The sequence below is a fragment of the Phaenicophaeus curvirostris genome, chromosome 3 (genome assembly GCF_032191515.1).
Source record: "Phaenicophaeus curvirostris isolate KB17595 chromosome 3, BPBGC_Pcur_1.0, whole genome shotgun sequence".
Classification (NCBI taxonomy): Eukaryota; Metazoa; Chordata; class Aves; order Cuculiformes; family Cuculidae; genus Phaenicophaeus; species Phaenicophaeus curvirostris.
This window is the reverse complement of record NC_091394.1, coordinates 90513971-90536744: the sequence shown is the minus strand read 5'-3', so window position 1 is coordinate 90536744 and position 22774 is coordinate 90513971. Positions and strand designations below refer to the sequence as shown.

At 38.3% G+C, this 22774-nt stretch overlaps 1 protein-coding gene across 2 annotated transcripts in view; it reads left to right on the top strand.

Annotated features, from left to right (window-relative positions):
- Nucleotides 1-1688: 1688 nt before the first annotated feature.
- LOC138719409 (dynein axonemal assembly factor 11-like) overlaps nt 1689-22774 on the top strand; it is a 54415-nt gene continuing 33329 nt past the window's right edge. The window contains exons 1-6 of one of the 2 annotated variants that reach the window (XM_069854694.1): nt 1689-2069; nt 3439-3529; nt 4970-5027; nt 6114-6326; nt 7128-7297; nt 22215-22382. In XM_069854694.1, coding sequence (XP_069710795.1) covers nt 3490-3529; nt 4970-5027; nt 6114-6326; nt 7128-7297; nt 22215-22382 — 649 coding nt within the window. In that variant the 5' untranslated portion in view covers nt 1689-2069; nt 3439-3489. Of the gene's footprint in view, nt 2070-3438; nt 3530-4969; nt 5028-6113; nt 6327-7127; nt 7298-18280; nt 18328-22214; nt 22383-22774 lie in introns of those variants that run through there. The other variant, XM_069854693.1, reaches the window with a different exon arrangement.

The following is a 22774-nucleotide window of genomic DNA, read 5'->3' as shown; positions in this document are numbered from 1 at the left end:
GCTATGTGGTATTTAGTGTTGTAATTTCTCATTTCCTTCCTTTTGCGTTTTGAACTTGTAATGCATGCAACGCACATAAAATTACTGCACTTTTTGGTGTGTTCACTTCCTAGAATTTGAAATCTGATGATTGAGATGAGGCTTGAGCTGTATATGAAGATCTGTGTGTATGTATATAAACTATAGGCTAGCACATACTTATAAAATAGTCATTACTGCACAAAGTTTATGCATTGAAAGCTTGTGGAACAGTGGGTTCCAGATATGAACCGTAGCAATTCAGAAGTAGAACACCTCTGAGTCTAAGTATGATATAGACATTATGTATTTTAACTATGCAGACAAACATGAAAGGCCGGTTGGTGTTCTTCAAAAAAGCAGCCCAAGCTCAGAAGTAACTACTTCCTGTTGAGAAGAGCAAGAAAAGAAACTAAAAATACTCCCAAGAAGTAACCTGTGCTGTAAATCAATGCAGGTATAGAAATCTTTCAGTAGGTGACCTAGTTTTAAAGACCATTGGGAATTTATCTCCCTTGCCTGTAGAGAAACAGGGTGGCCAGGGAAATCCTGCTGTGATGAAGCTGATGTATCCGTGGAAATAGTGTTGAGCTAGGCTTCCTCATTGGCATAATTCCTCTAAATTAAAAGAAGTGATGTGGAGAGCAAGCATGGCCCTGCCTTTTCATGTTTTAGCAAAAGAGGACCTTAAAATGTTCTTTCTAGTTTACCTCCAAAACAGAAGGTCTTTTGTAACATCTTTATTGCCTAATTCCTATTTTTGTTTCCTTTTCTGTGAGGTGAGAGTTTTACATTCTTTTGTTGTCAGTGGAAGTATTTTTCCTTCTCCAGGGGAAAAAAAACTATCACTAAATCAAAAAAGTCATATTTTACTAAATTTATGCTTTCTTTTTTTCAGTGATACATGCAAACATCAGGAGATACTTACTAGCATATTTTATCTGTTTGTCTAGAAATGAAGTTTTGCTCCCTAAGTGTGTATAATTCTTCAGTAGCAAGTATCTGATTTATATTAGTTTTGTGTAATAGTTTTACAGCCAAATAAGTTTTATTTCAAGCTCCATTTTTCTTACATGGATTTCACTTTTATTTTTGTATACTTTAAAGTATGATGACACGGTAGTGTGAAACATATAGAGTGGAACAATGAATATGTTTACGAATTGCTTAATTACTTTCTCCTTCGAAGGGAATTTATCTTAGCATCACATGTTAAGTATTTGCAATGTTGTTTTTGATTGTGAAACTTAAACAACTCTGAACTCTTACCAAATGGATCTTCTGATTCTGTATAATAGTGCTTTTGTGAAATGCCTTGTTACTATACTTGGATTTTTTTTGGTTGCTGGATCATTTTCCTGTCAGGCTTACAAGTATGTCAATACTTGGATAGATCACTTTAAAGTTTTCTGAGTGAGGCAGAAAAGTGAAGCTGAAGGAAAAATCTCTGTCAGCTCTCTTTATGAGAAAAGGTTCTGTCTGCGTTCTCCGTATCATCATTGGAGAAAAACTTTATTTATAGTCTGTATTCTTTTTCACAACAGCCTGCAAGAGCGTTTATTGAGCTAATCTTAATCTTCGGTTTGCTCTTCAAAATGAATGCTTCTGATGTGAGGCTACTTTACAGGAAGCATGACCTCATTCTGCTTCTGTGCAGCTGATTGCACAGGCTGTTTTCAAAAGGAAACAGGGGACTTCGTAGCCCTGCCGTTCCAAAGACATAGGGCTAAGCTCTTCCAGGCAGCTGCAGAAAGAGCATCCTCCACTTCACATCTCAGAGGCTTGCGTGTTGATGATGAGAAACTTTTTTGCATTCATGCTTGAATAGTGAGGTCGGTTTTCCAGTTTGGAAGATTTTACACTTTTGCCACTTAATATATTTGCCATCTGAGGAATAAGTAAGCTTTGGATTCATTTCTGTACAGCTCTTCAGGAAGTTTTGTATTTTTGTGAATGTTTTTATCGTTACCTGCAGGGAGAGAAGGCTAGGTTGCTCTTCAAAAATTATATGTGTGGAAAACTAAGACTATCTTTGCAGACACTTGTGTTTGGTAGGTAAAATAGAATAAAACTGGTTGCCTGGGTTTCAGCTGTTTTAATAGTTAGCACTATATTTTGGTACTTACTAATGTAAATATTTTGAATGGAAATACAGACAGGGGATTGCTGACTACCAGTTGAGGACATCATTGGCTTAAATCTTAATTTGATTTTTGGAGGGAAAGTTGATTAAAACTGATTGTTTTGGGCAGTGTCTTTTTTTTTTTTTTCATTACAATGTGGGCTGCTGGGTGTTTTGAAATTCAAGGGGGGTTGTTGCCTTAAACTTGTAGTTGAATTTTTGACATAAAATATTGCCAGGTTCACTTCAGATTCACTTTTAGTGAGATTTCTTAAAGCTGTTGGCCTTTTCTCATATCATAGTTTAAAGGTTCTGTACTGGTGCTCCTTTTGTTGATTACAGATATAACACTACCGCTTCATTGTACAGTGGCAGTTGAGATGCTTTGTTTTGGCTTGCTTATGTTGTTACTATAGCTTCTCATGCTATTAATAGCCCCGAAATGGGACTGAATATTAAATGAAAGCAGAACACTGTGCAGTATTGTCTACAACATGATGTTTCCATGCTTTCTCCAGCATTGACTGAATTATGATTTTCAGGAGCCCCCTTTATTAATGCATGGGACACATTTTTTCATGGATTCGGGCAGCAAAAATATCCATTGACTGCCATTCTGTGACTGTTTACATAAGCTTGATATTATAATTATTTAACATAGTTTGAAAGCTAATTACAACTGCTTATTAATTGTTCTTCAAAGGAGAGAAAGTCATCACTTCCCCAGTAATATATTTGCCTGCGCATATCTCTCACTTTCTGTTATAAGTTTATACATATACTTTGTTTTACCTTTTACTTCTGCAGAGGTTGGTGGATAAACATGCGTCCTGCAGAGGCAGACTTTGCAAATTTATGAGACAATTTATGAGACAATTTAATTTACTAACGGAAGCACTGTGGCTTGTTCTGCCACTTTGATCAGTATGTGTCAATGCTTTCTAGTGAAAGCACTACCCATATGTAAGATACTATTAAAAGGTTTTCTTTTTCAGTAGTTGCTACTTTGTATTATCATAACTGAGAAAATCATGTGCAATACAACTGTATTATAGGTTTCAGTTACTGGAAAGTTTCACTCTCACATTATTAAGGAGTTGTAATGGGTATAACTGATGATGCAGTATACATCCACATCCCTTTTCAAACAAATTTGCCCTAAAATAAATCACTTATGTCTAAGAAAGAATATTTTATAACTAACAAGATTATATATTGATGACAAGATTTTACACATACTGATCGTCAAACAAGACAAAATAAAGCATAATTCTGTTTCTTTTAAAACTCTTTTACAGATAATCTGTATTGTCTGTTATGCCAAGGTGTATGGAAAAATCCTTTTCAAGATGTATGGAATATCACATGTTGCATCAACACCAAGAGCAAGTAAATTTGTGCACATTCATCTGAGCTTTTGATAAAAAAATTCTGTTGTGGAGGGGTTTTGTTTGAATGATAAGATTTGGGATTTTGCAGATTTTAGTTTATATGCAGATTTACAAACCACCTGTCAAGTTATTACTATATTTTCTTTTAGGGTTTGGATTAATTTCTTGGGTTTGAGCACAATATTTTTGCACAATTAAAACTAATGATTTTGCCTGAAATAAGAGAAATTATTTTAGGAGCTAATTGTACAGGAAAAAAATAGGTCTACAACATGTCAGACTATAAAATACAGCATCATTCTCACTTGCACAACTTGCTGTGTGGCTTTCTGATTGATGCTACTTCATCTTTTTGTACCTCCACCAAATTTCTTCCAGTTCTCTCCTCCACAAGTTTTTTTCTGCAAGGGTTAGAGCATAATCTTCTCATAGTATAGTAAATTCTTTTTTTCAACATGTAGGAGAAAACAGTATGCATGGGCATACAGTATAGGACTGGTTTGTAAAAAATACCCTGGAAGGTTTTACTTCCCTTCTTTGGTGACTCTGTCTAGTCCCAGGGCTCAGTCAGCCTTCACATCCAGGCTGACTGACAACTGAGCTCTAAATGAGGATAAATAAGATTCTTTTTTTCAACGCATAACTGAATATTTTTTTATAAAAAAATCTCTTAGACCTATCTTCTCTTGTAGATGAATGATTGGCATTAACTAAGTTTTGTAAGCATAGTGCTCTAAATATGCAGGAGAGGGAAGGTAATATAGGGAAAGATCATATCTGTTATCTTTCCATGTAATAACAGATAGAAATTCTCCCTATGGATAGTTGTTGCTCATATCTCATAAGATTGATTCTGTCAGATGCTGAACACCTGGCAACATGTTGCAGACCTGAACCATGGTAATCCAGACAAATCCTATTTCCTTAGTCTTCTGCCATAATATTATTGTCAAATCTTCACTGCTGTCGCTATCCTAATGCCTGTTGTGCTATATCTACAATTTTTATTTGAAAAATGTAACGTAATGGTAATGGTAGCTCTTCCATTCTACTCTGTATCTATCAGCAGTACATGTACTATTTTTAGCATGAAGCAGATTTCTGGGAAAACACTATTAAAATTTCTCCAGCTATTGTATTTGTGCTCTTAGTTATTTCTCTCAAGGTTTTAAGCTGTGCAGAATACAAGTATCTGATTGTATCGGCTCTGATTCTGTGATGTCCTGGGTGAGATGAGTTTCCTATAAATACTGCGTCTTTCCCCCATTCTTTCATATGTTTTATCTCCTTTAATCTCTCCCTTAATTTCCTTTTCTTTTAGCTTTTTTTATAATATTTTTGATATGCACAAGGTACCTGTCAGTGAAGACCTGACAACTGTTTGAGCTGTCAGCGGACACAATAATGACTCCTTCTTATTTGGCCCTTGTCTCTGCAGGTCCAGTAGCATTTAATGGAGAACACAGACAGAGCCTCTCACAACGTATTTTTAAAAGGTATTGAAGAAAATTACACTTGTTTAATTTTATTTCTATTTTGTTTGAGATTTTGTAAAATCTGTTCTGGGCCACTCTAGAATTGTAATGCTGATATCAATTTAATTACTACTTTAAATGGAAGTTCAGAAGTACTCCTGTGGAGATTGGAAGCACTGGCTTTGCAGTTACAAGGTTTTGAAATATCTCTGTCCCACCAGCTTTTCCCTCCACTGAAATGATGATATCCCTCTGTGATATGCCATATGGGATAATTAAAGCTGCTACTGAAACCCATGTCAGACACTCAACAAACACTGTATTTTCCTTTCTTTCCTTGAAAGTGACTGCATGGCCATTTGGAACTCAAAGGTGCTGAGGTGAAAAGACTAATCATAAATCCAATTTTACCTGAGCTATGTCAAATGTCTACAACATTTTGATTCTTTCACCTCTGTCACTACTCACTTCTGTTTTAAATACCACATACTATATTTCTCTGTCCCATATTTCATCTCAAAGTCAACTGTATTGGTTCTGAATGAAGTCATCACAATGTGGATGAAGTTGCCACCATATGTAGACTTTATCCCATGTTGTTCTAGCTGCACAGTGTTCTTAGAATTTATGAGAATTAAAAGTTCTTAAATCTTCATTAAGTACAGCTAGGTTGTAGAAAGCCAATAAATCCTGTCTAGTTCAGAGGCAGTCAGGCTTGTAACATGCAGAGTAACCCAGAGAAGTAAAATATTGGAATAATTCTGATTGCTGCAAGTAGGCGTAGATCTGGCAGGACTCTTTGGTCAAAAACATTGCCACAGAAATACACCATGCTCTTCTCAATTCAAGCTGGCTCCATACATTCATGAAATGCTCCACCTGGCATGAAGCCTTCTTGTAGTGTGCAGCTCTGGGAAGTCTGATGCAGGCACAGTCTAGGTGCTGAAACCTCTCAGGTCCAGAAGTAATATTGTCATATCCACATAATTTAAATCTAAGTCATTACCAGCTCCCGTCAGCTGGTAATGTTAATTCGTTATTATTAAATCCTGATTTTGCTCTGTCTAGACATTCACTATATCACAAGGTTTAATTTCTCCTTTTCAGTTACGCTTGTGCCTTTCTGGATGATGACCCTGCCTATGAGTGTTGTTCCACAAATCCTCTGACAGGCTCCCTTTCCACGTGTCGCCGCAGCCCTCGACTGCTTTCTAATGGTTACTATGTTTTGACAGAAGACAGTTTTCTGTCTGATGAAGAGGGCAACATAACACTGACACCATCCCAGACAAGTGTTATATATAAAGAGAATTTAGTTCGGTAAGTGAACTATATGGAGATTTTACTCAATGTTGGCAATTGCCACCACATTTCTGCACTTACCTGGAGGTATCCATGTGATTCTCTACCTTTTGTCTGGCATAAGATCAGCATTGCTTCTTAATCGAACATCTCCACTGATTTAGTTTAGACAGTGCAATGATTGAAATAACTTGATTTTCAGTCACGTCTAATCTTACTACACCAAACCTCTCCAGTAGACAGTTGTTGCTGTAACTGGGGTCATGTCCAGTCAAGAAAATGGAGAGCTACAGCTCATTTTGCCAGTGAGGTGTTACCACATAGGAACAAAATATACATATTTGTATATAAACTCATAGATATATAAAAGTATAGGTCTATCCTGTTCTTCTTCCTCAGGGAAAAATCCCTCTTGATTTCAGAAGAACATCAGTTTAGGAAGGTATATAAAATGCAGTTCACAACAGTTGGAAATACAGTCGATTCAGATGGCACAAAATGGGATATGGTAGAGTGAAACTCATGGGTAGCATGAGATCATGCACTGTAGTATCCGAGCCCAATAACTGTAGGATCATTTGGTATCACAATATCCAGTACACAACAGCATGATGTATTGCCGTGCTGTTAATACATCCCCTGTTCTTATTGCAGTGTGCAGCAGTCATTCACAGGGATCTACCCCAGAGTCAAGACCAGAGCTAGGAACAGCACCCAGAACCTTGTTCTTTCACATCAGTCCTGCAAACTATAGAGATCTGTTCCTGTTCAATAAGAATAATTAACTCTATTCCTTCAAAACCTGTCTTTTCTTTCTAGCATATTCCGGCGAAGGAAGAAAACTCGTCGCTCTTTAGCCAGCTTGTTCAATCTCAGTGCCTCCAGCACATGGATCAGCAGCACCATTCTCAGCAATATGGATTCTTGCCATGTGGATGATCCTTGGCCTGAAGGATGTAGTAAACTGGAAGCCAGTCAGAGTGATATTGGTAAGCCCTGACTAGGTGCCAAGTAATTGAGCTACAACACTGCAGTCTATATTTAGTGGGACTCGAATGTTTGTTTCTATAGGTTTTGCAGGGCTTGTCTGCCAAGATGTGCAGGCAAAGGACAGATGAATGACAGAACTGAATTCGGTGATTTGAGCTCCTAGCATTAAAAGACAGTATGAATCCACAACGACCTTTGTGCCAGAAAAGAAGTTTTTACCAGTGATGTTTATCCTGGTGTCATTAATAACTGGATCTGTCTGCTGTCAGATGGCTATTTTATGCTCTATGCAGTTCTCTCGTAACTCTACATTTTCTCCTGGAGACACTGAGCCAGCCAATTCCCTACCCCTAAAAATTTGAAAACCTCCTGATGATTAAGTACTTAACTTTCCACCATACAATCCATTAAAACAAAGTCTCAAAGCTCATCTTCTGTGCAATCTCAATTACATTTGGACTTTTTGTAGGTGATTCTGACTTTTCTGAATATAATAGCCATGTGCCACAAAGGCAAACTCCGACACCTAATAGAGCCTCTCTCACGAAATATAAGGAGTTTCTTCAGCCTGGGAAACCATTTTGTGCTTCACAGTACCCCTCTCCATTTATGATAAATGCAAATGAAGAGACTTTGAGCAATGCAGGTAAGTTACATTCTTATCCTGACATGACTCATTTTTAAAGTGAACTGAAAATATTCACATTAAAAATGTTGATAAGGCTCCTTGCAGAACAGAACGTATTTCCTATAACATACATTTTAAATGACTGATAAAAAAAAATATAATTTTAAAATTAGTATTTATTTGTTCATTACTCCCTGCTCAGATCTTTTCCTCTTAAACAGAAAAAGAGAAAAGTGGACTGGAGGAAAATGGAGGAAAGGGCATGGGAATAAATACTTAAACAGGCAATTATTCAGAAAGGCTTATTTTCTGAGAGCATGGAGGGCACAGTGTCTATACAGTCATGGGGGAAAAAGACTTCTGAGAGACACCCAGAGCATGAAAATTAGCTTTCCATGTCTATTGACTCTAGGTGAATTCTCTTAAAAAGCAGCTGAAGAGACTGGCCTCACAGGCTGAAGACAGTCTTTGCAAATACTTTGTCACAAATCTACTTTCCTGAAAATGCATGAAAATTATTTTATTGATTATTGTTTTAGAATCCAGGACAGTGCGAAATGTCCTTTGTCAGATGGTTACACTGATCACGTGTTTAATCATTTCAGTATGTACAAGGTAATTTTTATTTCTTTTATTTATTGTTTCTGAAATTAATTTTTACTTACTTTCAAATGGTGAATGAAACATAAATTAAGGATCATATTTGCAAAGTTAGATATATCTTAATGTGAAAATATATTTTCAGATGATAGTCGATGCAGGCAAATATCCGAGTTATATAGATATGCACAAAAAGAAGAAATACATATGCAGATAGGGCAGCTACTTTGTCAGCTGTGCTTGGGCAGGGGTTTTGAAAGGCTGAGAAGACTCAGAAGATTCTCAGAAGATTTCTGAGAGACCAGTATGGGTATTTCCCTCAGTCTGGGAATGCTGGGGTCTTCATTTCTAGGAGATTAGCCTCAACAGCTTAAGAAAATTAAAGTTTCAAATTACAGTTCACCTACCAGAGTTCAGAGAGTTCATCTGCAATAATCTTCTCACCTCCTCCCACTCAGGCTTCACCTCTACTAACCCAATATGCATCCCTTGTTTTTTTTTTTTTTTCCTGATCTTTACTGGTATGGTTATGTTCTCAGGTATTTTCTGGGAGGATTTTCTGCCACTTTGTTGCTGATAATCTTAGTTTGTAAGTATAGACGTTCTTTATATTCACCACACAATATTTTACTGAGTTACATTAGAGGACTAAATCCATCCTTGGATATACATCAACAGCTCTTATTGATGCTAATAAGAGCAATATGTGGGCATATGGGGACAGAATGTAACCTTCAATCAGTTACAGGATTTTGCATTTAAATTTCACAGTTCTTTTGTCCCAACACACCCCTGTGTCATCGCTCTTCAGTCTTGATGCTTCTTTCAAAACAACTAAATTTTGGTAAGTGACTCCAGTGTCATGTGATGAATAGAGGAATTTAGAAATTTTATATTAAAAAGAGGAAGGAGATGTTCTTATTGTTGCTTACATGTCAAAAGATAGAAGGCATGTTCTAAAGTTATTGATTGAGGGTTTGTTTTTTCCTGTTATTGATCTGTATTCATAGAAAACGTCTGTTTATTTTGAAAAATCCCTTTTAATAAAATGCAACAAATATCCTAACACTTCTTTGTTAGTGGAAGAGGAATATAAACCATACCTATAAACCAGTATAGCATAACATGAAAAGGCAGAGACAGACTAAGGATGGTAAATTATTATGAATCCAGAGGTGTGCTTTCAAGCTTTGCACTGAAGTCCACTCCCAGGCCACCAAACCAAGTCTTTATTTTTGACTGGAAAAAATAGCTAACTATGTAATTACAACTTCAGAGCAAGCTCAAACATAGGCCTCCATGCTGCAAGCATGAGTGTATGTGCTGGATTTATGAATGATCATTCTTTCACCTCCTATGCATCAGAAAATTGTTCTGAGTGTGTCAAATCTAAAATGCTGCTAAGACTAAAAGCATTTGGGCTTATATGAATTTTTGTGTCGCAAAAGTGAAATTCAACAAGGACATTGTTTCTGAAACTGTGTGAGGGTGCAGGAGTTCAGTGTATTCCAAGGGCAACAAGACAATCTGGAAAAACCTCTTAGCCTTTGCACTCAGTGAACTCGCAGTTAGAAACAAGAAGGCACATCATGCAGAGCCATATGGCAATGACAGTCTCGGATCTTGAGCATCCAAGCACCTTAGCACAACTCCTCAGACACTAAAGGATGGCGTGTTACACTTTGTCACTATGTCATTATTCCCCCCAAAAAAACAGGTCCACCAGGTGTGTTGTAAATGCATGCTCCAAACCACTGCTTTCTGACTTCCTGAATAGTTTAGCATTGAGTCATAAACTAAGCTGTTCTTCACAAGACAAAAATGAATAAGCTCTGAGAGCTTTTTAGTCACTGGTACACAGAGGAGACCTCTTTTGTGCTCATGAGAGATGAGAAGTTACCTGTTCAAACAAGGAGTCCTACAGTTTAGATAAATTTGGCAAATCAGAACTGGTAGTATAACAAACTGGTTGAAATCAGGCGATACAAAAATGTATGCTTTATTTTCCCTCCCCAGGAAATAACTGGAAAGAAAGAATAATTGGTGAGTATATGTCTAAGTTTAGTAATAATTCTTTACATTTTGGGGTAAGGCCTATTGTGAAAACAGATTTTAAGCATTCCCGAAAGATTCCCTGGACTTTTCATTAAGACAAGGTTTAGCTGCAGGACCCTTGCCAGTTTCCATTGTGAATTACTCCACTTTGCTGTCTACAACTCCTTTTTCATTTGTTTTGGATGAAATATTTTTTTTGTTGTTGTTTGCCAACAGTTGCTAAATAGTGTGAGCTGTTAAGCAGCTGCTGTGCTTCAGCACAGAGAAAACATGTTTTTCAGTAATAGGCAAAGCAAGTCCTCATTTCTTTAAACAGAACGGTAGGGTTAGGTGCTGTACTGCTGTAACTGGTACCGTTCCACTGAAGGAGTGCAGCGGCATCAACATGTATCAATCCAAATACCTAGAAAATACTTACAGATTTTTTTAATTCTCTGTTGTTTTTCAGTGAAGCCTCGTCCTCAGTCTTCAGGACCCTTAAAATAAGAGCAGTAATTTATTTCTACTTGGAGCAGGCCATCCCAGTCCTGGCTTTTTTATTTCCTTTATCTCTTTCCCTTGAAAACATTAAAATGAAAAAGAGGAACTAAGTGGAGCTGTGGCCAGGTTTGTGTTCCTTATGGTGTGGATAAAACAGCTGCTCACTGGATAAGTGCAGTTTAGCTTCTAAGATCTCAAAGCAGCAGCACAGCTGCAGACACAACCTGGAAAACCTTTCAGTCAGTCGTCAGAAAAAGGATGTTCACCCTGAGCATTTTAGAATGGTGTGCAGGCATCTGATCACTTTGCACACTTACTGAAGCCTATGATGAAAAATACATCCCATTCATCCAGTGTGCCAAGCCGTGGATTCTAGATATGGCACTTCTTAAGCCAATGGGACTGTTTATGTAAGGGTCGCAAGAACAGAGCTTTAAATCTCACTCCCATTTTTAAAGCCAGTATCAATATTAACCAAAGCAGGTACTACACAATGGAGCGGAGAACCTGGGACTTTACTCTAGCAAGAGTAAACTAAATACAGACTGGCACAGGTTACTGCAAGGCAGGACCTCCTTCATTTCAAACAAAACTTGTATCTTGCCTTTCATAGAAACTTAAAAGCAGAGTAGTTACTTCTGTATATTTCAAAATCAGCTCACTAACAGTTTTCCTTTTTCAACTTCCTCAAATTTATTTTTCTCAGCTCTTCAGCATCAAACTACTGGGTACCTTCTTATGGTTAATGCTACATGTTGCTGCGGAAAAAAACCCCCACAAAACAGAATTGTTAATATTCTCCCTTCAAAATACAACTAATTTTTGACATATTTTTATTCTGGTGAAACTGTGGTTGAGACCATATTTCTTGGTGTCTACCTGAATACAGTCATGCAAAAGAATTACTGTACCTCTCATTTCTTATGTCATTGAAGTCCTACAAGCACGGGGTCCTACAAATGTTTTAGTAGAAAATTGATGGTAATAAAGTGTTTTGCAGTCCCCAGTAATTCTGGTTTTTGTAAACAGCTGATGCCTTCCAATACTTTGTATAGTAATTTCTTGTAACAACATGCTGTCAAAGATAATGGATTTGGATAGTGACTAGGTACATGTGGCAACATATTTCAGAAGCTTTACTGTATCACGTGTGTATGCTGTGTTTTGGCCTTTATCCTGTGCACTAAGAAAAGAGAAAAGAAAGGAAGAAAGAAATATTATCAGAAGTAAAGCACCCTTCAGAAAACCAGGAGTCAGGATGTGAAGTAATGATGAATTTGAACTTCCTGGATTCAGTTACAAAACTACTAGACCTGTAGGTATTAACTTTACTTTGGAAACTCTAAACCTTATTTTTCAGCTTGGATGTTTGCTATGACAGAGACTAAACTACATGTAAGATCTGTGGGTAATGAGAAACTGTTATCTTATGACTGCAAGATTTTAATAATCTGCTGCTTGAAATAGTTCCCTGTATACCAGTTTAGCTAGGACAGCATGGATTTAATCTTCCCACGCAGCAAAACAATGATAATGTGTGAAGATGCTATTGCCCACCAAATACTTCTATAACTAGCTCTGCTTCTAGTCTACTTGTCCCCTGGTGAGCTAAAAGCAATGCCAGCACAGCCCCAGCTGGGAAATAAGACATGAAATGCTGCCTGTGGAAGGGTTAGGTCTGCTGATGGTGTACAATCAGGCTGGCAGGCATGACAGGGGGTTGAAAATTCTGCAGCAAAACCACACAAACAAAAGGCTCTGGTGGAAAAAAGACTCAACAAAACTGAAACACCTCTGTCAGTCCAACTCTGCGTCTAAGCCAAACTCAAGCATGTTACAGCTTGAGGTTATATTTCAAGCATAAAAATCCAAACAAATGATACAATGAGGAACAGGATACTTAAGTTAAAATGTCCATCTCTCTTTCAAATGGTAAAAATATGCTGGTTATGTTTTGAAGATAATAATCAATAGCTCAGCATTAAGTGCTCAAAGAGGGATGTTTCACCCAAATTAGCAATTTTGCTTAGAAATGTACTTTTGCCCAGTGCAAACTGACTTTATATGAAGCCCCAGCATCTGATATAACAAGATCAGGTTTCATAGTTTCAATAAATGGTGGTAACAGAATGGTCTTCTTCATAAAACTGATACATAATGCCACTATAATACAACAGTATTTATAGCACTCATTCTCATATTTATTTGCAGTTAATAAAACTGGATAACTTTGTCAGTATTAAATAATTCTGGTTATTTACTTTAACTATGGAGACACTGATAGTAAATATTGTTGTGTAACACATACAAATATTTTGTTATACCTATTTTATGGCTATTTGTAACACGTACTTTACTAGATGCACTTTTTAAATTAAAAGATTATAAAGATCTTTAGTGTTTAAATAATCTCCTGGAAGAATAATCTGGTAAGTGAAATCCTATGCTGAGAGAAAATCTAAGACTGTAATTACCATGCAATCATTGAAATTATGCTGAAAACTTGAAAAACCTGAGTTCACTGTAAAATAGTCAGTTCACTGTAAAATAGTGAAGAAAAAGCTGACTCAGCTTCCAAAAATCTGGTCTAAAATGAATTGCTCTAATCCATCTATGAATAAGTATAAACTGTAAATTAGAATTGTCCTGATCTCAAGAGGGGGAAGTTCTGGGACAACTTGGCATTTGGAATTCAAGGGCTAAAAATATTATAAGAATCTCAGGATCTTATAAATCTGCCCTCTGTGATATTCATTAATATTGAATTAACAAAGTTCTATTCTGTTACCAGACCAGTTGGCTTTGGCAGTTCCCCTCCACATATTCCAATAGGCATAAAATTAAGTCTTGTATTGTTTCTCTGAAAAGAGGCACAATAACATATTCAGTCCTATTGGATGAAAAATTGAAGCCAGGATCTGTGTGATGAAAAATTGAAGACAACATTTTCTAACCTAAATGTTTAAATCCAGACTTTCAGAGGTAGTTCTTACTGGCAGCTTCTGTCTACTAGAGTATCAAGCCGACGACAATTGTGAAATGTAATTCTAGCAAAATAAAAACACTTATTAATTAATGCATAACTGGCACATCTACAAACAGAAAAACAACTAGAATATTATGTTGCTATCCACAGTGATTAAACTCCTACCCCTCTTTAAAACAGCACCTTATTAAAAAAAAAAGAGAATCAAAGAAGAATCTCAAGATACAGATTTTTATCCCCCAGTGTATTATCAGATACAATTCATTGCTATTATTTTTATCATTGCACCTGGTCTTCTAGAGCTGTATTTTTTGATGTGCTCAGCTAAACTTCAAGGTCATTCTTGAGTATATGGGGCTTGTGCCCTTCAGTCCTAAAGTGGAGGCACCAAGAGGTGGCAAAGCAAGTGCAGAGCACCAGTTTTGGTGAGGCTGGGAAAAGGCTGCCAAGGAGAGGTGAGGACCAGCAACAGCTTCCAGTTCTGGCTCCTTCTGTGTGGGAGCAGCCACCAGTCTTTTCAGTTTGTAACTTATTAAAGCAGCAAAGTCAATTTCTTCAGGGAAGGCATGTCAGATAGGTCCCTTTTCCTTCTTTCTCAATTCCATTCTCCTGTTTGTAGTGTGGCTCATTACAGTATCTCTGTCATGTCTATAGCTTCATGATAAGAATTCAGGCTTGCACTACTTAGTTCTTAGTACACAGTTTGAGTTAAAAATAACTGTATAAAAATAACTGTATGAAAATAATGAAAACAATAACATCAATCAATGTAAATATTAAACTTGTATTTAATCTGAAAATGCAAAAGTCTCTTGAGAATTTGTGCAACACCATGCCTCCAAGTTACATTAAATTTGGTATATTTTCATAATGTTGTACGGGCTGCAAACACTGTCAATGAAGCATATTATAAGAACAGCTCATACGTAGGCCTCCATGCTGCAAACACAAGTGCATGTGCTGGATTTATGAATTGCAATTCTTCCACTTTCTATGCATCAGAAAATTCTTCTGAATGTGTCGAATCTAAAATGCTGCTAAAACTAAAAACATAGAGTCATAGAATCACTAGTTTGGAAACGATCTTTGAGATCATCAAGCCCAACCGTTACCTGTCCACTACACCCCAGTTCTCTCAGCCGCTCTTCATAAGACTTGTTCTCCAGCTCCTTCACCAGCCCTGTTGCTCTCCTCTGGATATGCTACAGGGCCTCAATATCTTTCTTGTAATGACGCGCCCAAAACTGAACACTGTATTCCAGGTGCAGTTTCATCAATGCCCAGTACATGGGCACAATTAATTCCGAAACTGTGAGAGTTCAGGAGTTCTATGTATTCCAAGGGCAATAAGGCAATCTGGCCAAACGTCTTAGCCTTTGCACTGAGTGTATTCGCAGTTAGAAACAAGAAGGCACAACGTGCAGAGCCATCTGGCAATGACAGTCTCAGATCTTGAGCATCCAAGCATCTTAGCACAACTCCTCAGACACTCAAGGATGGTGTGTTACACTTTGTCACTATGTCATTATTCCCCCAAAAGATCAGGTCCACCAGGTTAGGACTAGTGTGTTGTAAATGCACGCTCCAAACCACTGCTTTCTGACTTATTGAATAGTTTAGCACTGGGTCAAAAACATCGAGTAAACAAAGCACTGAGTAAACAAAGCTGTTCTTCACAAGAGCAAAAAAAATATGCTCTGAGAGCTTTTCAGTCACTGGTATACAGAGAAGACCTCTTTTATGCTCATGGCAAGTGAGGAGTTACCTGCTTAAACAAGTAGTCCTACACCTTAACTAAATTGAGCAAACCAGGGTCTTCATATACACTGGTTACAACACTGTGGTGTAAATCAGGACATACAAGTTCATGAGTTTGGACTGAAAGTGACCTGTGAAAAAAGGAAGAGAAGAGGGAAGATGGTTTTAGTTTTGTTATTATTTGTCATTACCTACTCTGTTTAATTTGCAATAAATTAAATACAGTTCCCCAAGTCAAGTCTGCTTTGTCCATGATGCTATCTGGTGTGTGATCTCCCTGTCCTTATTTTGATCCACAAGCTTTTCATTGCATTTTCTGCCTCTGTCTTGTTGAGGAGTGGGAGAGAGAGAGTGGCTTGCTAGGCACCTGGCAGCTAGCCTCAGCCAACCCATTGCACTTTATAATATTGCATTTTAAGCAGTTGTAGATTTAGTATTTCTTTATTCACATCTACCATACAGAATGTCTGCAAAAGGGATGAAAAATAACCCTGTTTTAGCATAACGAAATTATGTAGGCATTTCTCTGCAGTAGATACAGCATTTAAAATACTGGTCATGGCAAGAATAAGACTTTTTCTTCTTCTTGAAATCAGTTACCTTGATTATGAGGTGTGCTTTCAAGTAAAAAATTGATAATACTATGAAAAGGTGCAGCTATAACAATATTATTTAAAGGGATTTACAATTTAATATGAAATGAGTGGATGGTGGAAGGCCTTGCTGGTGGCTCTGTGGGGTGGGTGTGGGCCACAAGATACTGTCATCCAACCAGCTGCATAAACATCCTCATCCTCAGCATTGATTTGTTATTCACCTGGTTAGAAAGACCTGGATAAATACTATAGAGTTAAACTAAAGTACATATGCTACTTCTGCTGATTTGTATTTCATTATCCACAGAACTTAGTAGGAGTTCTATGTATTACATCAGAGGTAAATGAGTTAATGAATTAACTTGTTCATTTCAAAAAATTCCTACAGCCTTATTTAAACTTGTATATGAATTTTCTGTTAGTAGAAGATCACCTTTAGATTTGATTAGACCTTTAGATTAATGAAGACCTGAGTTAGCAAAGAAGTTTGGCATACATGCTGACGTTCCTGATGTTTCCATTTCAATCTGGTGACAATTATGCCAATTTGCATTCTGTAACCAAGCTTTGGAGTCAATGATGAGGGCCGTTACAAGTTTGTGACTGAGGCATGACACAGGAATGAACAGGGTAAAGAAGACAATATGAGCTTAAATCCGAGTATGAACCCTTCGATGTTATTAGTTTGTGATCAAACGTACACTATGTCAGCATACTTCTCTTCCTGTTGAATGGGACTGAACTCAAACTGGTGGCCACCAGATCAGAACAAGATGAAGGACTCCATAAGGTTCATCAGCCATGTCCTGAAATGTGCAGTCCCATCCAGTTTCTTTGAAGGTTTGAGGTGCCAAAACTTTATCCATGGGGAACTTAATCAAGGATGTGAAGCATTGCTACATCGTTATGAGGATGTGAAATGCCCAACTCAATAATTTATGTCAATTTGATTATTAGGCAGGTACTCCTTGAATAAACGGTGCCGAGGTACACACGGGGGTAATCCACCTGATGTGTCCAACTATTGAGACTGGTTACATGACTTTTATACTGGTTAAACATACATATTCATATAGATGAATATTTACGAGGAGCAGCTGAGAGAGCTGGGGTTGTTTAGCCTGGAGAAGAGGAGGCTGAGGGGAGACCTCATTGCTCTCTACAACTACCTGAAAGGAGGTTGTGGAGAGGAGGGTGCTGGCCTCTTCTCCCAAGTGACGGGGGACAGGACAAGAGGGAATGGCCTCAAGCTCCACCAGGGGAGGTTTAGGCTGGACATTAGGAAAAAATTCTTCACAGAAAGGGTCATTGGGCACTGGAACAGGCTGCCCAGGGAGGTGGTTGAGTCACCTTCCCTGGAGGTGTTTAAGGCACGGGTGGAAGAGGTGCTAAGGGGCATGGTTTAGTGTTTGATAGGAATGGTTGGACCTGATGATCTGGTGGGTCTCTTCCAACCTGGTTATTCTATGATTCTATGAGATTTCGGGAAATACTGGTTAAACATACACATTCATATTGATTCCTGGGAACATGCGGGTTTTTTGGGAATTTATTATCCCAGTTTATCACTCACTCTGGTGTGCACATCACAGTTTCTTTGTGTCTTTGTAAGCCTGTGATGGTCTATATGTTATCTCCTTCCTCACTGAGGTCTCTTGGTGAGCTCAGGTCTGTCCTTCGTTCCTGCCGCGGCACTGTCCTTTCAATGCTTGAATTGTTCCTTTTTTCAACTAGTAAACATGCTAAACCCCTGTTACAATCAGATTCTTTCTAGCTGCAGGTAGAAGGAGGGGGTCCGGAGGGCGCCCTGGGAGAACCCGGCCTCAAATCAAGAGAAGAGCTCGCGTCCCGCCCGCCCCCGTTGTCGGGGCAACGCGGCGGCGTCCGGTGTCGGCGACGGGAAGCTGGGGGCGGCCATGGTGCGGAGTGAGTGCCGCCCAGAGACATTCCTCCTCTTTTCGCTCTCCTGCCCTCCTTCCCACCCTCTGTCCCACTCCCTGCCCACCGTGTGGCGTCCCTCCACGGCTGCCACCTGTGCTTGCCATGCCTGTACTCCCCTGGGAGCCTCTCCCTCTCCCTCTCCCTCTCCCTCTCCCTCTCCCTCTCCCTCTCCCTCTCCCTCTCCCTCTCCCTCTCCCTCTCCTCATCTATTCCTCTCTTGTGAGACCTCATCTGCACTATTGTGTCCAGTTCTGGAATCCTCAGCATAAGATGGATATGGAACTGTTGGAACAGGTTCAGAGAGGGGCTACAAAGATGATCCGAGGGCTGGAGCACCTCCCATACGAGGACAGGCTGAGAGAGTTGGGCTTGTTCAGCCTGCACAAGAGAAGGCTCCGAGGAGATCTTATAGCGACCTTGCAATACCTGAAGTATTGCAAGAAATACTTCAGGCTACAAGAAAGCTGGGGAGGGACTGTTTCCAAAGGCTTGTAATGGTAGGACGAGGGGCAGTGGCCATAAACAGGAGAGGGGAAGATTTAGACTAGACATAAGGAAGAATCTCTTCACCATGGGGATGGTGAGACCCTGGAGCAGGTTGCCAAGGGAAGTTGTGGCTGCCCCATCCCTGGAGGTGTTCAAGGCCAGGTTGGATGGGGCCTTGGGCAGCCTGATCTAGTGGGAGGTGTCCCTGCCCATGGCAGGGGGGTTGGAACTAGATGATCTTTGAGGTCCCTTCCAACCCAAACTCTTCTATGATTCTATGATTCTATGATTGAGTCAGAGGTCTGCAAAGAAGCCCTCTACTGTATTTTGTTGGCACCTGCCCCTTTTGAAGTTTTCATATAAGGTTCAAATAAAGGTTATTGTGACCTCTCATCTTTTTTGGCTCCTGAAGCACTGTCCGGATGCTGGTCTTTTGCAGCCTTCATTGTTTTATTCCTTGAATATCTCAAACCAAGGAGTTTTCTATTCATTGATTTGTATAATTAGATTAGGCATTAGTATGGACACTGCAGTCTACACAGCAGCTCATATTGGTTTGCTCAGGAGTACAATACTTTCCCTGCTGTTACCAATTTTCAGTGTTACATAGTATTTTTATTTTTTTGGTAGGTAAAATTAGCCAATGCAGATGCGTTATCAGAGATGTAAAAAACCCTGAATGAGGTTAAAATATACCACACTGCTACTTATGAATCCATAATCTTGTAGAGGTAAAGCAGTGTGACTAAAAGGCTGAGTGCTCATACATATCACCAGGAAAGAAACTGCTGAGGAATTCCTTCTCTCTGTGATTTTTCCTGTAATCTGTTTTGACTGTGTACTGTCACCGGACTGCCAGTCCCCTGCTGAGCTAAAATAGTGATTTGGAAAGAAACTCCATCTCTCTGCATGATGCTGGCAAATGCCTGCTTTGAGGCACTGCCTGAAGGAGAATGGCTTCATCTCCTGAACAGCATGGTTCGAATTTGAGTCTTGAAGTAATGGCTAAATATTTCACTTTTCTGAAATGCAGGTTCCCCTCCTGCATCTTGTTATGCCTGGAGGCATCCACCTGCTTATTCTTTCCATGGCTTTAAGACTTCTGTTTGTATCTGTTAATTTTTCAGTAAAAGATGCAATTTTTGCAAGCCTAGCTGTAAGATCTGTTAGATCTGTTATCTTCAGCTGGCTGATGCCATCTCTTACTTCCTCCTGTGTTTGTGGGAACACAAGAATAGCTGTGATAGGCCAGGTCATTCCTATTCTCCTATTACTGCATATTCTCCTAATTCTCCTATTACTGCAACATCAGATAATCTTGTTAACGAACTTCTCAGTGAGAAGTAATGTTACAATATGTTTTGTCAATATCCTTGGAAAGCTTTTATTTAAAATTGTTTTCTCTTGCAAGTTTGTTTCTCTCGTTCCTCTTGAATGAACTGGATAGCTTGTAAAATGTCAAAATATTCACTCAATTCCCCATAGCAGGTCCGCAAAATAGATCTCTAAAGCTCCATCATAGCTTCTATTGGGAATGATTGTCTCTGCTTTCCAAACCATCTGGTAATGAAAGTGGACATTTTTGCATAATCACTGCAACAATCACTTCAATTTTCTTTTCATCAGAAAATGGAAATCTGAATGTAATAAAATTCTGTCTAGAATAGTTTGTGTGACTTCTTTTTGTATAAAGGGTGCTGTCTCCAATGGGTATGTATGCAGACTGTGGAATATTGCTGTTTTCTCGCTCAAAAATACCTATTTGCATTGGAAATAGCAGCACTGAAAGTTCTGCCACCAAACAGGCTATTTTGGTTTTGTTAATTTAAAGCAGATTTGCCAAGTAGCTTATTAGAAATGCCATTTTTTAAAAATTATTTTCTGTGAAGACTATAATATTTAGTCATGACTATTGGCATTTTTTTCAATTTTCTCTGTTAGCTTAATCAATGGGGTATTGAAGAGAAGATAGCTGTTTGGATGCAGCAAACCTGCCTTAAAAGAGAAAAAGACAACTCTCCCAGTATGTTTTACATGCAGACAGGATCCCCTCTTACATCAATATCAGTATCACCATTATATGATTCTGTAAATCATGTCAGATGAGAAAGGAGATTTAATCCTGGTCAATTGTAAATAACATAACATAAACAAAACCAGTTTAATCTATTTTCCAAAGGCTGTAGAAAGTGGAGCTGCTCTGACATGTGTGAGTGTGGGCTATGTAGCTTGTGACAGACCAGTCCATGTGAATGTGTGCAGCCATTCCAGCACCACGAATAAAACTAGATGATTTCGCAAAACCTCCCTGAGACAAAGAAGCAATAAAAGAATATTTTTATTTAATGCATGGTAGGAACAAATTGTTTTCACAGATCTCTGTAGTTATACTTTTTACTTATCTTTCTTAAGAATTTTTTGAAAGGCTTGCTAGTCTTTTTTTCAGCATTAACAATTATGAAAATACCTATGCTAATTTGATAAAACCCTGGGTTTTTCAATCGGTACTTCACTATAGTTCACTGCTTGTCAAGGAGAGGAAAATGCTTGTGGTTTTTTGGTGCAGTGGGCTGGAAAAAAAAGTAATAACATCTACCTCAAGAGTGAGCATTTCTTCTCATAGAATTTCTTTACCTTCAATATATAGAGCCTTTTCAGTGTTTGCAAGACTGTCTGCCATTAAACTTTACTATGTGAAAATCCAGAATTACTGTGTGAAAATTCTGAACCCAGGTCTCTGGTGTCTTTCAACCACTGAAACCACATTGCTGGCTGCCGCTGAGCTGGTAGTGACTTAAGTGACCTAGGATTAAATTTCACTCTAACACAAACATTTATAAGCATGAATTAATTATGCCTTTACCTCAAGCACTAATAATGAAAAAAAAAATAACTGCTCACTTTCAGAAATCATCCTTCTTCTTTCTGTGCTCACACAGCTGACAGAAGAATATGGTGACACACTGTAGCTAGCTTACTTTTTGTGAACATCTGGCATCAGGAAATAAAAGAGCATAAACCACTCCGTTGCTTATCTACATGAATCAATCTGCAACCCGAGCTGTTCTGAAAATAATGGATGCTGGATTAATTTCTGCAGGGGTTATATCACACTCTTATGGAAGACTCAGCAGTTTTCATATGGCTTTTTCTAAATGTTGCAGGTGACGTGAATGTGTTTCACAAATGATGTTTACTGGGGCAGAGCAGGCTGAAGTTACTTGGGGCTTGATGTCTTTTCTAGCAGATTTTACTTCTGTTTGTGTTCCTACTGGATTTCTATTTGGTATGGTGGGACAAAAGATTTTAATGATTTTATGAGTTCTTCATAAGTCACATGGCAGAAAATGACTAAAGGGAGATATGACATCTGATGTTTCTTTCAGTCACTGAAGATCTTGTTAGAAGACGTGCAGAACATAACAACTGTGAAATTTTTTCACTGGAAGAAATCTCTTTACATCAGCAGGAAATAGAGAAACTAGAGTATCTTGACAAATGGTGTAGAGAGTTAAAAATTCTCTATCTCCAGAATAATCTCATTCCAAAAATTGGTAAGTGTTGTCTGGATACATTTCTTTTTAAATAGGTTTATGTGCATAATTTGAAATCAGGGAAAAATATTGTGTTATACTTTAAGGGAATGTAGAGTAACTACAGAAAAGTTCATTGTGGAGCTGCTCCCAGAAGTTTCCTTTTCCTGTCTCCCTAGTAAATTCCTAAGAAGTTCAGAAATTTGCAAGAGAAATATTAACTGAAAAAGACAATACTAAGGTACAAGTCACTAGAATATGAATGTGGAAAACCTTTTATTGATTAAAATATCATAAACCAAGATATAACTTAAATACCCTTTCTTTGTGGCAAACAGAGACAAACACTTTAACGTATACCATGGACTGCTATATCTTAGTACGAGGTCTCTTCAGGCACATTTCTAAATCTG